Below are 15,363 nucleotides of genomic sequence, written 5' to 3' on the forward strand. Positions count from 1 at the left end.
TATGACACAAATTTGATGCCATAGTTACCTTTTGACTAATTCTGTATTCTAATTTATTCCAGCACTAAATTTAGGTCTTCTTTAATTACTTAGGTTGGTGATGTTGACAAATTTTTGTAGAGTAATTAAACCGCTTGCAATGGTGACTATTGTCGTAGTCTCGGCCCAATAGGTTAGACAGTGTTTCACATGGGACACTCCGCTTCTTCCGCTCGTCAAGTATATAGTCAAAACAAACCTACTTCTCGAAAACAACAAAGATCAACAGATTCTTTCCGACAGAGCTGTGAATCCCTGTGTAGGGGACGTGCATCTCCTACCTCTTAGCTAGAAACTCAGTACAGTCTATGACAATGGAGAACACATGTTCATTTCCATAGAACCAGAAATAAATTAATACAACAGCACTCATTTGGCTAAAATCGCCATGCAGAAATATATACAGTATATTATACAGCATATATACAGTATATATACAGTATTATACTGTGTATATACTGTATAATTACTGTATGTATACTGTATACATACTGTATGTACAGCATATTATACAGCATATATACAGTATATTATACAGTACATATACAGTATATTATACAGTATATTATACAGTATATTATACAGTATATTATACAGTATATAATACAGTATATTATGCAGTATATATACAGTATATTATACAGTATATTATACAGTATATTATACAGTATATTATACAGTATATTATACAGTATATAATACAGTATATTATGCAGTATATATACAGTATAGATACAGTATATTATACAGTATATTATACAGTATATTATACAGTATATAATACAGTATATTATGCAGTATATATACAGTATAGATACAGTATATTATACAGTATATTATACATTATATTATACAGCATATTATACAGTATATTATACAGTATATTATACAGTATATATACAGTATATTATACAGTACATTATACAGTATATATACAGTATTTATACAGTAATTATACAGCATATTTTACAGTATATTATACAATATATATATATATATATATATATATATATATATATATATATATATATATATATATATATATATATATATATATATATATACACAGTACATTATACAGTATATTATGCAGTATACTAGACAACATACAGTACATACTATTAAAATATATACAAATACAAGCCATGTAGCCCGTTCTTTGCCCGGGCCAATTAATTAAGTTAATTAACACAATTCCAGCGTCTACACTCTTGGAGCATAATAAAAATCGGTTATCTAAGCAGAGACACCCATGGACCACGATAAAGTGGATATCCGTCATTGGGCATAGAGTTTCATGGCAGAAATTCTTTGGAAAATGCTTCGAGCAGTAGTTGTCAGCCATGCAAGGCAAATTTTTGTTGAGGGTTCTGCATGGTCCGTAGATCATGTTGGCCATGACATCACCGACAAAGTAAATTTGAGCAAATTTAGCAGTAGAATTTTCTGAAGGAGCAAGACTTCCGATAGAATGATAGATTTTAATTTTGTCCCTGAACTTTGAAACAGGGATTCCAACCGGTGCGAGCTTTAATTTCATCGCATCCAAAGACGTCATCTGAAAAGCCGAGTTATACGCTCGCGTGTTTGAGAGGAAACGCTGCGCTTCAACCGATTGTTCCAAAAGGAGATAAACCGCTGGGGTAGGCGGTTTGGGCATGGCGTGTAGCAAAACTTTTCCGCCACTGCATCAGATGCCTGGCGGTTCCTTCTTCCACTGCATGTACAAATTAAATACATGACAGTAGTGAGCTAGCTCCTCACTAGATGTTTTTGTTGGTCACTTATCAGAAGTAATTGAGTATCAACCTATCGGCCCAGCATTTACACTTTTATTTTTATTCAGACGATGCCTTAATTGCTGTGTCTGCACGAAATATGGAGATAGTCAGTAATACAGAATCAGCGCCAGATTGCCCATTTCAAAGATTGTTCTAAACGGACGGTCATGACCGTGGCATGAGCTCGACCGCCCACCATTTGTAGGCGTGGTCATAAAATTTGTGTACTTTAAATACGCAATGCCTGCAAATGCGCTTTATTAATTAATGATTTGGAAGATCATGTTACACATATTAAATTAAAACTTGGTTCACAATAGGACAGCTGAGAGTCAAACTTCAAAGAGACCGCCTCGACTATGTTGATGCTGACGCTGACACTGCAATAGGAATTATTTCTATTTCAACGTCAACGTCAGCGTCAACATCTGCGTCAGTGTCATATTTTATAGCGTTGAGAACCAGGCCTAAGTTTCAATTAATTAATTATGTATACAATTGTCAAATTCCATGCAACAAGAAGTTCGTGTCGTGACGGATTGGCGTACTCAACATAAACCAACGACCGTGAAGGCGTAGCAACGTGTCGTTCTACAAAAGCGAAGATGTGACTATAGTAACTCTAGACTTTCATGGAATCAGCCAGTCACAAAAACCCGAAGTTAAATACCAAGTCGCGTAATCAATAACTTGAAGGCAGAAGGTCTGTTCTACACTATATGTATACTAAAGAAAACACAAGACAGTACTGCAGGTAGTGTGGAGCTATACAATGTCATGTGGGTTTTGCATTTGGAGTCAATGTGAATGTATAGACTCCATACAGATTCCTTGATACCGTCTGGTCAAGCCACAGAGGGAGAAAGAGAGCACTAATTTTATTACTACGCATGCATCTAAAAATCAAGTTATCGCTAAGGCTTCATCGTCTTCCCACAAGCTGTTTCAATTTTCATTCCTCCCACTTTGCAAAAATGGTACTGTACACGGGTTATAAGTCTTGAAGCTTTCTGGAGCCAAAGGACAGCCGTCTGAAGGCAAGTTTGTATCTGTTGCCATGGTAACAACAGTACTGAGACAGATAAAGATACTGTGGTTCTACAATATAACAAAATTCTACTTTTCGTTAGCATCTAAAGCTACTTTGCTAACTATAAAGCTACTTATCTAACAAGCAAAGTCTATAGTAAGCATTCTCATGGCGTTCGACTACTGTCAATTTACTGCATGCAGCCCTGAAATAATCGGTGTCTTAGCTTTCAATTTAATTGTGAGTAACGTACCAGTTCCTGAAGAGAAGAAGTTCTCTGTAGTTCTTGACATACGGTTAGAGCTTTCACAACTTTTCCTTCGACAGGATCTACCCTCCTCCGTAATTCTATGAGTGACACTGCTCTCTTTAGTGACGGTCCCTTGTCGACTCTTGTTTGAATGTGGATATCGACGGCGGTATCGCAAACGACTGCAGGATGTGACAGACAGTGAGTATGGTTGATATCCGTTGCACGTCCACTAATCTCTTCATTGTAAGCGTGACAAGAATCTAGAATTTTGATTTCTTTTCCATCATCGATGCTCTTACTGACCGCATTCCTTTCACATTTTTGTTTCGTTTGAGTTTTTCTAGAGACGCCCATGTTGCACACTTCCTCCATCAGTCTTTCCCCATTTTCGTCGTTCTTTTTACGCATCACTTTCCAACTACCACATTTCTTTAACGATTTAAAGTGATTAGACCACAATTTTCTAGCTGGTGCTGGTACTAGGCTATAGATCATCAGTAAAACAGTGAAGACTGCAAGACAAACTGTAATGATGAAATGAAATACAATGAAGCCAGTCTCATCAACAAACGAAATGCAGTCACTGCTACTATTAGTCTGTTGACATATGATGTAGTTCGTGGTATTTTTAGTAAATTCATCTGACCAGAATTGGGGGTAAACCTCAAACGTTGTAAATATTGTTGTAAATACGAGTGGACCAACGGCGATGAGAACCAAAAATTGACGGGTTATGATGACTCCTGCAATCTTGGTATTTTTATTTATTGCGCCTTGCTTTGCTTGAAATTGAGAAGACTAGAAGCAGATTACAAGCTATTACTAGATAAGAAGAAATGGATATACAAAAGACAGACGGTCTGTTCGGTATGCAAGATAGTGACCACCCAAGTCATTATCACCCCCTCATAGAGATGAACACTCGCGAGCACACACACACACACACACACACACACACACACACACACACACACACACACACGCACACGCACACGCACACGCACACGCACACGCACACACACACACACGCACACGCACACACGCACACACGCTATGAGTTTGACCAGTCAGTATACCTTTCTCATGCGTTTTATGATCAGTAATATCATAGTAAATGCAATGACTCCTGCAATCAAAGTTGGCACAGTGAAGGAGCAAGTAAACGCTGTTGTAGTTTTTGGTAAGCACATAAGTGAAACAAGAGGATCAGTTTGATAAGACGCAGTGAGAAGAACAGCAGACACAATTGCTGCAGCAATGCCAATAGCCAAAGTAATCTCAACAGCCAAAAGCTGTTTGGAGAGACGTTTGAGAATACCTTCTACTTCTGGTCTCCTCACTTCATAAATAGCTATCGTGAAGTTAAAGATGGACATAGAAAGTAACATTATACACACTAGATAACTGAAGTGGAACACAGCACCTGTAACACAAGAATACAAAATATATTAGGCAAAGACGCAAAGCACACATAATTATCCGTATTTATGAAAGTACATCATATCATAGCAAGGAAATAGGCACTTTTGAAATCTACTGAGAAACAAGAAATTTGGAGTCGAGTACTTTTTGTTGGTTTGATGGTCGCATATTTAATTGGAAGTTATTAGCTACAGTCTCAACGGGATATGGATAAAGATTTTGGCATTGAAAAAACCAAGTTGGCAGCACTTTGATCTACTTGATTAGTACAATTCATATTCGGATTGGCATTACGTTGCATACGTCTAGGAACATGGTGCAAATGTACATGGATTGGTCTACATGTACAAATGCCAGTCTGACAATTGGGACCATGCACCTGAGAACCAGGGCAGTTGAAGACTGTCCCTTGGGTGGCAGCGTAATTCACAGGTTCCACCGTATACATCACGGCCGCATCCGTACCAACAGCCGGGACAATACCTACCTACCTACCTACCTACCTACGTACGTAGACTAAACTAAACTAAACGTTAGGAACTGCCAGATACTGGTCACGCCCCCAGCTAATAGCTGGGCTCCTGTGGGCTACTCAGAGAACTCTGGGTCTGCGCTATAGCAATCTCCTGGAGCCGGGCCAGTTACACTCACAGGAGCACCAGCTTGTGAAGCCAACTGTGGTGTGAGCACCCGAAGTCTCACAGTAGCTGATGTCATGTCACAGCCAATGGCCGCTTACCTACCTACCTACCTACCTACCTACATAAATACATACAAACATACATTACATACCTTGTACAACACAGAATTGTGTTGGATGGAGCCAAGAACTGAACAAATCGTTGCTCGAACAATAAGCAGCACGACGGCCCACAAAATGAACGATTAAGACAAACAATGCTAAAAAGCAAAACGATATGATTCACTTTTACCAATGTAACTTGCCATATCTTGCAGACACGTGATATTAACACTTGTACCTGCTAACGACAACATAAAGGACGCGAAAAGAATAACTGTATGCGGAAACTCACGTCTAGAAAACAAATTATTTTAAGTAAAGCTGTCTGCATGTGCCTCTCGAACGCGTCCTACAATTTTTTCACTCTTATCAACGTGTAAAGAACAATGGAAACGGCGATAAACATCACAATACCACCGACGAAACCTAAGACAGTCAACACCAAACGTGTTCCTTTGGTCACCAGCCAGTCATCTGCAGGACAAGGAGGAGAGCACCCAAAATATTTTGAGGAAGACAGTAATGGTGGTTTGCATGACGCTGATCCGTTACCTTAAAATTAGTAAGAGCAGAAACGTTATAGATATAGCGAATGCACAAAACAACACACTTAGTTAGACACTTATATCGGACCTTCTCGCGCTAGTCGGGCCCGGTTTCTCCCCTGCTTGACATGTCATCCGGGAACCATGACCGACTAGCATGACTGGGTCTGGTACGACGCCACACCTACATGTACGAACACGTATTCCCGATTGAACATGCGAGCACGCACATACACGCCTACGCGCCCTTCCTCTCTGTCTGTCTGTCTGTCTGTCTGTCTGTCTGTCTGTCTCTCTCTCTCTCTCTCTCACACACACACACACACACACACACACACACACACACGCGCCTGCACACACCTGCACATACGCGCACACGCACGCACACGCACGCACACACACACCTGCACAAAAATGGCAAAATGGCAAATGGATAAGGAGCCGTTCGTTACGGTTACGCCCCCAGCCAGATGGCTGGGTTCCTGTGCGCTACGCAGGAGCTATGGGCCGTGCTAAGCAATCTCCTGGAGCCTGGCCAGGAGTGCGACGCCAACTGTGGTGTGGGCACGCGAAGTCACATCTGGACCCCAGTGGCTAGTGGACTTTGTCGCAGTTGGGAGCCTTTGCCACCCCGGTCAATGACAAGGTACTCATTTCAACTCCTGCGTAGAGAGAGGCAATTGTAAGTGAGTTTCTTGCCCAAGAAAATTATGCCATAGCTCGCCATCACTGTGACTTGAACCTGCAACCCTGCAAGGTCCCGGAAGTAATCCCTCCATAAGATGACTCTCTAACCAACCGAGCTATCGCACAACACACACACACACACACACACACACACACACACACACACACACAAGCACACACACACACACACACACACACACACACACACACACACACACACACAAGCACACACACACACACACACACACACACACACACAAGCACACACACACACACACACAAGCACACACACACACATACACACACACATACACACACACACACACACATACACACACACACACACACATACACACACACACCTGCAACACACGCACACACCTGCAACACACGCACACGCATGCACATACGCACGCACACGCGCACGCACACACGCACGCAGACACACACACACACACACACACACACACACACACACACACACACACACACACACACATGTGGACACACACATGGTCTGGCTCTCAAATATAAAAGAATTTTGATTAAATAGAATATTTTAAAAAATAGAAGCTACTTTCTGTTTGCGTCAACTGTTACGTATATAAAATTGACATAGCCACTCTGTTTGTAGAAAACCTGTTGACGGTTTCTCTAGGACTTATAATCTGTATGAACTGTGAGTGCGGTTAGCTAAAAATAGCAGGATGCGGCATTTTCTGTTTTAATTTCAATTAATTCGGCACGAGAGTAATGTCACGCAGTTGTAATGGATTTGCAGGTAATATCTCTCTTGCCTTGGAGGCAATCTACGTACTTGTCTAGAGACTGCCAACGTTGCGAATCTTTGATCTGTCACACACTATTATTTTACACACGCATATAGAACTCACATTTTTGTATTGCTATTGGCGCCTTACCCATGGTGAGTTTCAAACAAAATCCTAGCTCCAAAAAACTTGCCAAAATATTTCTCAAGACAACTACTTGTTCGCAAATAAGGCTAGGAAAGTCACGTACTTGATTACTGTCTTTCAAATTCGACGGCTGTTGGAAACGAAATGACAGCCATGCACAATCGACCTGAGCCTATACGTCAGCTAATGAGGGCATAAATACGCATGAAGCTGATTCTTTTCTTCGTCGTCCCGCCGTCCGGTAAGCTGAAGGATGTGTGCTGTCAATACAACGGAATTACGTTAGAAAGAAAGTGTTGTCATTGTTTATGTGGACATCCAGCTTCTCTCGCGATCAGAAGGTCATCCACATACGGGAGTCGCTCTGTTAGCGCTTCTCTTCTGAGCCATGTAAAATGCTGTCAGTCGTAACGGTTTAGTCAGAGATGCTGTCGATATTAGAGTTCCCAGATGTGCGATGGCGCGTACGAACGATTCTGGCGACGTGGTTATTTCTAGTGTTTTCCAACAGGACCCGATACGTTTCAATCGTCCCTCTCGACACACTTGGGAATGTCGTGAAGGGTTTTGATGAAAAAGAGATAGAGAAGACAAAGTCACTGATATTTAAAGCTGTTTCGAAAGAGAAAGAACCTAGTCATGTCAGGACGGTAGTAGAGAAGAACACTGGAACGATAAAGAAGACTGAATAGGTGAAATTTAGCATAATGCAATGGGCAAGCAGTCCAAATTATCCACAGATATGCTGATCTCTACATATACTATAGTCGGGCTAAATAAATTAATTGAGTTTGATGCCAACTGGCAGTCTGCTCCCTGACCAGACTGCCAGAGGCCGGGGACGCCGATGCTGAGAGTCTCTGGTTACCATGCCACTGTCTAGAAAATTTTTAGCTTTCGTTCACGAGAATTTAGAATTTGTATATTAAAGTATACCGTGCGAGCTTACTTTTGTATTGTGATTCATTTGTAGCTGACGACAAGGTAGCAATTCTGTTACTTAGCTTCTGCAGGAAAACGCAATGTATTCAAATTACAAAATCAAATTAATATTCGAATTTATTTAATTTAAAAGTAAACCAATAAAATTTACATTTTTTGATAAAACGGCATAATTAAACAGCCATACTTCAATTTTAAAAGCCATACTTCTATTATTAAGTTCTGTAGATGCCATGCAACAAACAAAGCTCGATGTCAATGCTACATATTTGCAAAACATCTTTAGACTAGCTGATCTAATGTCAGCTGTTTATGTAAATTGAGTTAAATTAATGGCTACTTGTAATATTAATATAAACTGTGCAAGCACCGGGAGTGCGGATGCCTTGGTATACTGGGCAAAATATACAAAAATTGAAATTAGAATGGCAATATTAGAAACATACATAGCAAAGAATAAATTGCCCAATCAGCCACTGACCGTTATACACATCGTGATGCCTTATTAATTTTATTGTAATAATTACCGGTATAAGTCTTGCGTGACTAATGCTCGCATTTTTGAAAATCCTGCTACCAAAACCAGTTGTTTAGACGGTACGTATTGCTTCAGTACTACTATTTGAGAGCACCTCTCCATTGCCAAGCAGCACGCGACCTAAATGTTTTATCTTGCTGTGGTGTATTGTGTGGTGTATTGTGTGTACAAATTAGTCAGAGGCAGAGTTACGATGACATGTATAAGATAGACGTAGGACAATTGCATTGCTAGAGTCTGTACTCCGCGTTCAGCGATAGTTCTGTGTTGCTATAGCAATAATCGTCAGTCTTCCGTGGTGTAGAATCAGTGCGTGCGTATAAATACAAATATATATATTTATCTGTATGCGTAAAAATACAAATACAGCACAATTGGCGACGAGGATGGCCACGGGAAGACATGGTAAGCTGAGAGAATTTAAAGCAGCAATTGATAACGTAGAAGATCACAAAACGTATTTTCTCTTGTACTGCGCTGCAAATGGGTTGGAGGACGCAGACAAGCAGAAAGCAGTCTTCTTGACTTGAGTCGGTACTGCGACATACACTCTGTTGAAGAATCTGGTGAGACCAAAGAAGCCACAAGACAAGTCACTGGATGAGTTGTTTGCGCTTTCGAAGAGCTATTTTGAGCCACGCATCGTTGTGATCGCGGAGAGATTCCGTTCTTAGCAGCGTCTTTAGAGAGAAGGTGACACTATCGCGAATTATATGGCTGAACTACGCAGGCTGTCGATTTCGGAGACTACCTGGATACAGCGCTCAGGGATCAACAGGTGTGTGGATTACATCACGAGGCGGTGCAGAGAAAGATCCTTGCCGAATCAGAGCTCACCTTGACGAAGGCAGTTCACATTGCACAGGCCGCCGAAACTGCGAGACACGAACGCATGCGTTACTTGGGAATACCACAAGGCGACCACCTGCAAAGCAAAGCGAGACGACATCTAGCGTACAACTTGACATTGCAGGTGGCACTTACAAAGCAAGGCAATTAGACAGCAGAGAACGCTATAGATGTGGTGGGCGTGGACATCACCCCTGTACATGCAAATTCAAGTCTCAGAAGTGTATTTCTGCAAGGGACAAGGGTACATTAGTAGAGTATGGAGCAAACGATCTCAACAAGATGAGCTTCAGAAGGGCACCGCAGCCATATGTGCCACAGCAAAAGGCAAGCCACAACCCACTTATCAAATTGATGAAGATACGGTCAGTGTGGTGTCTGCTCAATCTGGAAAGGTCGGAGTCAAGATCACACTGGAAGTAGCTGACAGGCAGATACCAATGGAGGTGGACACAGGAGCCACAGTGACGGTAATACCCATCAGTGTATATGAGCAGTATCTCTCCCATGTCCAGGTACATGCAAGTACGGTGACATTGAAGACGTACAGCGGGGGAAGCCTCAAGGTGAAAGGAAAGGCAACAGTACCAGTGAGATACGGTGAGCAGCATGCTACTGCTAAAATTATAGGAGTAGATGTACTTGGTAAAGCAGCCATTCTGGGGAGGAACTGGTCGATGAAGCAATTCGGCTCGATTAGAGATCTCTGTTCAGTGTTGAGGCAAGCCAAATTTTTAACCCCAAGGAGAAGTTTCCAAGGTCATTTGGTCCGGGTGTGGGTACTGTACAAGGGCATGAGGCAAGAATTGCACTGACAGCGAAGGCTATACCGAGATTCCACAGGTCTCGACCGGTGCTGTATGCTCTACAAGAAAACGTCAATCAGGAACTAGATCGCATGCAACGCGAGGGAGTGATACGACCAATAGAGAAGGATGACTGGGCAACTCCAGTAGTTGTAATTCGAAAAGGGGACGGTACAGTGAGACTGTGTGGTGACTACAAAGTCACGACAAACCTCTATTTAGATATGAGAGGTTATCGTATGCCGAACCACCAGGATCTGTTGACAACCTCGGCTGGAGGAAGACGATTCTCGCGCATGGTTCTGAAACTGGTGTACCAGCAGACGTGTGTTGCCCCTGATAGCCAACATTTCTTGACGATTAATATACCAACAAGAGTTTATTCTCGTTTAATCGGATGCCTTTCGGAATATGTTCAGCGCCTGGAATTTGGCATCGAACCATGGACAATCTTTGTCAGGAATTTCTGGTGTCGTCTGCTATTTGGACGACATATTAGTAGTTGGTAAAAATAACAACATGAGCAGAGGTTGTACAGTGCTGAGACGATTGGATGGGGCTGGTATGAGACTGAAACAGGAAAAATGCAAATTCAATCAGCCTCGAATGGAATATTTGGGTCACATTTTCAGTAAACAAGGCATATCGCTCTCGGAGACTAAGGTCCAGGCGATCAGAGATGCGCCGGAACCAACGAACGTGACAGAGCTTAAGGCTTTCCTGGGCTTACTCAATTACTACGGGCGGTTTTTGCCAAATTTGTTAGAGACCTTGCATCCCTTGTATGCACTATTAGGCAAAAATCGACCGTGCAAGTGGGAATCTAAGAAACAGGAGCATTCCAAAAGGGAAACGAAAGCTTCTCGAATCAGAATTCCTGACACATTACGACCTGCAAAGGCCAGTGAGTCTGAGTTGTGATGCTTTACCTTATGGAGTAGGTAGGTGCCTGTCTTACACACATAATGCCAGATGGCGAGGAGAGACCGATAGCCTTTGCATCCAGAACACTATCGACAGCGGAGAAAAAGTACGCACAACTGGAAAAAGTGGCATTAGCATTAGTATACGGAATGAAGCAATTTCACAAGTACTTAGTGAGCGGAGAATTTACGTTGGTTACAGACCATCGACCCCTTCTGAAGATCTTGGGACCATATGAAGGCGTCCCAACTTTGGCAGCAGCCCGGTTACAACGACGGGCACTGCTTCTCAGTGCATACAAGTACAAGCTAATGTTCAAATCAAGAGTAGACGACAAGGCAGCAGATTTGTTGTCTAGATTGCCAATACCTATGCAAGTGATTGACCTAAATGAGGAGATTTACCACGTGGACTACTACGATCAGTTGCGAGTGACGGCAACCGAAATAGCCAGAAAAACCCAGAGAGATTCGATACTGAGAAAGGTTTATGAATATACCCGATGTGGATGGAGAACTTCAGGCGATCCGTGTTTAGAGTCTTACGCCAGACAATCACAGAGTTGTCAATCGATAATGGATGCTTACTCTGGGAGAGTAGAGTACTTATACCAAAGGCATTACGTAGGGTGGTGGCAGAAGAAATTCATGATGAACATCTTGGAGTAGTCAAGATGAAGGCTTTAGCGAGGAGCTTCATCTGGTGACCCAATTTTGACAGAGATTTGGAAGACTTGGCTAGGAGCTGTGAGAGATGTCAGAGTCAAAAAGGAAGACCAGCAGAAGTCTTACCATCTCACCCACGAATCTACCCAGCGATGCCTTGGGAGATGGTACATGCTGACTTCGCGGAACTATCCGGAAGACAGTACTTGCTGATGATTGACGCTTTCTTAGAGTGGCCAGAAGTACACGAGTTGGGCACTCATGCAACCACAGAGCAGACCATGAATGCGATGAGACGGACCTTCAGTTATCACGGCTTACCCAAAAGGTTGGTGACGGATAACGGGCCCCAATTTAGATCACATGAATTTCAGATGTTCATGAAGGCCAATGACATTCGAGACCAGTTGACATATCCCTATCATCCATAATCCAATAAACAAGCTGAAAGACTAATCCAAGAAATCAAGAAAAGTTTAAAGAGTCGGCCAACCGGGAGATCCATCAGTCATCAGGTATCATTCTTACTGAGGTATCAAACGACACCAAACACGACAACAGGGAAGGTCCCGACTGAGCTGATGTTGAAGAGAGAATTGAGAACTAGACTAACTCTTTACGACCTGCAATAGGGAACAACATCCGAGATCTGCAGACTGATCAATATAAAGATGCTACTTTTCGAGCAGGAGACCCTGAACCAAGATCAACTTTAAGTGTCTGGAACCCGAGACAAGACAGTAGAGAAAGTGGTTAGGTGGTACCATAGTTCAGAACCTGGGTCCTACGAACTACTTGGTCAATGTTGGAGGAAGTACTAGATATGTACATGTGGACCAACTAAGATCCAGAGATGAGAGGAGTATGCCACAAGTGGCAGAGACAGAAGAAACACCAATTTCAGTGGCCCTGGATCAAAATACACAGCGAAATAAAGCAGCAGTTGAAGACAACACGACAGCTGAACCATGCGAATCAAGCCAGGAGACACCAACAACAGCAACAGCCGAGTTATCTCCCGGAGCAGAAAGAAGATATCCGGCGAGATCTAACAGAAAACTTCCTGCAAGATACCGACAAGACTAAGAAGGAAAGACTGTGGTGTATTGTGTGTACTAATTAGTCAGAGGCGGAGTTACGATGACATGTGTAAGATAGCCGTAGGGCAATTGCATTGCTAGAGTCAGAATGAGTCTGTGTTCCGCGTTCAGCGATAGTTCTGTGTGTCTACAGCAATAGATCGTCAGTCTTCCGTGGTGTAGAATCAGTGCGCGCGTATAAAAGCAAATACAGCACACTTGTCTATTGTTCAAAATTAGTATTCCGTCCTATTCTTCTGCAAGTTACAAGAACTATGTGTAGACTAATGGAAGAATGTATATTGGTGGAAGAATATAAAGGATACAAGGATGTTAGACACAATCAACATGTTATTGTTCATATTAACGAGTGTCGTAGACTCTATCTACTGGTGCAACTTACCTGTCGAGTCAGAAGTTGTTTGCAGTCAGGAAATTGTATACAGTAGTCACGTGACTGGAGAACACTCTCCACAAATTTCCATTCTGACTGACAGTGCACTAATTCGACTGCTAAACATTGATCTCTTGTTGGCCAATAAAGTTCGCAGTACGAAACGTTTCCGAACGGTCTGTAGAAATAACCGCAAATGAACGGAAGAGCAACAGAGGAACAGCTTGCATTGAGCGAACGAATTAGAGTAGATAAACGTTTCAAGTCAATCTCAGTTTTGTGAAAATCACACCCATTGTCAACTGTCACAGCTATGATTTCACTGAAATTATTGCTTTTCTGCTGGCTAGAATGACTAGAATCATTGATCCATGGAAGGTAAGCTAGACAGGCAGACAAATATAGACCGTCGTGTTTTACAGCGTAGAACCCAACATTAGATTGCAGCAGTTCTGGATCTTGCATGTCGCATATCAGCGAGCTGTTGTCTTGTAGGGCAACGTGAACACTCTAGAAAACATAGCAAATTACTTAGATAGATAATGGCAACACCATGCATGCAGCTGTCTTACGTCTGGTCCTTTCTCACTCGAATGTAGGCTCTTTACGATGAACGGCACGGTGGCGATAGCAACAGCAACAACAACAATGACAACGACAAGAGCAGTGAACCAATTCTGGTTGTTCTTGCATCGGCTCATCTCTAGAGGTTTACTAGAAAATTTACAGCAGCTCTACACGTAAATCTTACTTACTGGGACGTGCATGGCTCCTACCCAATGAGCGCTCTCGTAGACCGTGCAATAATATTAGCATAGTCTAGGTTTGCACGCAGACCGTGTGTATTGGACCCCCATAGAGTAGCTGGCGACCTCTCTCCCAGTTATAGCATTCTTGCACTGCATGCAACTGATCGTAATATTGATATTGAAACCTCAACTCTTCCATGCATAAACAAGCAAGTCATCCTACGCAAACAGCAAGACTTTACCAACAAGCTAGCCAGTCAAATGAGAAAGGAGAAATATTGTATCAGCCAGTCAAGTGCAGCGGACGAAAGTAAGGCAACTCTTAGAAAATAAGTGAAGCTGTCGCCAAACCAGGAAAGCTGACATATACATGCACGACAGTCTACTCGAACGCTCTTTGGGTAGGGCCTGTGCATCTTTTATTCTGGATCCTTCGTGCAAACGGGATCCGAAAAATTTCTTGCAAACGGGATCCGAGCCCCGTGCTGATACCGACCGCTTCGACCTCTTCATCGATAACAATGCAACATCTCTGCGCTTACTCTAGCAGTTGTACGGCCGTGCTCTTTACGGCGACGGAGGTCGTCATTTGCATAATGCCTTTCACTGTGCCAAATGCACCGAAACATGTCACAGATCGCTTTGCAACTATTTTTCGCAGACTCTAAAAAATAAGAGAAGACGCCAGAACAAGTTTGGAGTCGCTGCGTTGTTTTAGTTAATAGTTTTCAAGTGAGAGCATAGCCTGTTGTTTGTTCATGCACTAACAAAAAAATACCGCTGAAACACTATATAAATAATGATGTGTCTGCATGACAGCGGGTGCACCACGACGCCACCTTGTTCAATGCAAGGGTACAGAGTCCACAGGAATACTGGATGTCCGTGCTATTGCGTTAGAAAAAAAGGTAATGTACCTATTGCACTATCGCCGCGATTCAGGCAATTAGTGTACGTGTTCACGCACGATCTAGAGAGCTACATCTAAAATTAAGTTATCT

General features: G+C 42.3%; 1 protein-coding gene across 2 annotated transcripts; it reads right to left on the minus strand.

The window, feature by feature from the left end:
• Positions 1-2,916: 2,916 nt before the first annotated feature.
• Positions 2,917-14,621, minus strand: LOC134183353 (uncharacterized). Of its 2 annotated transcripts, XM_062650857.1 has the most exons (7): positions 14,186-14,621; positions 13,623-14,123; positions 8,366-8,423; positions 5,318-5,425; positions 4,422-4,526; positions 4,180-4,352; positions 2,917-3,901 (listed from the first exon to the last, which is right to left on the minus strand). In XM_062650857.1, exons 1-7 carry the CDS (start codon positions 14,312-14,314, stop codon positions 3,080-3,082), a joined length of 1,896 nt encoding a protein of 631 aa, XP_062506841.1. In that variant the 5' UTR covers positions 14,315-14,621; the 3' UTR covers positions 2,917-3,079. The 2 variants fall into 2 exon arrangements, with proteins under 2 accessions (XP_062506841.1, XP_062506840.1); XM_062650856.1 differs by having other exon boundaries at positions 4,180-4,526.
• Positions 14,622-15,363: the final 742 nt, after the last annotated feature.

Source organism: Corticium candelabrum, chromosome 8 (genome assembly GCF_963422355.1).
Source record: "Corticium candelabrum chromosome 8, ooCorCand1.1, whole genome shotgun sequence".
Lineage (NCBI taxonomy): Eukaryota > Metazoa > Porifera > Homoscleromorpha > Homosclerophorida > Plakinidae > Corticium > Corticium candelabrum.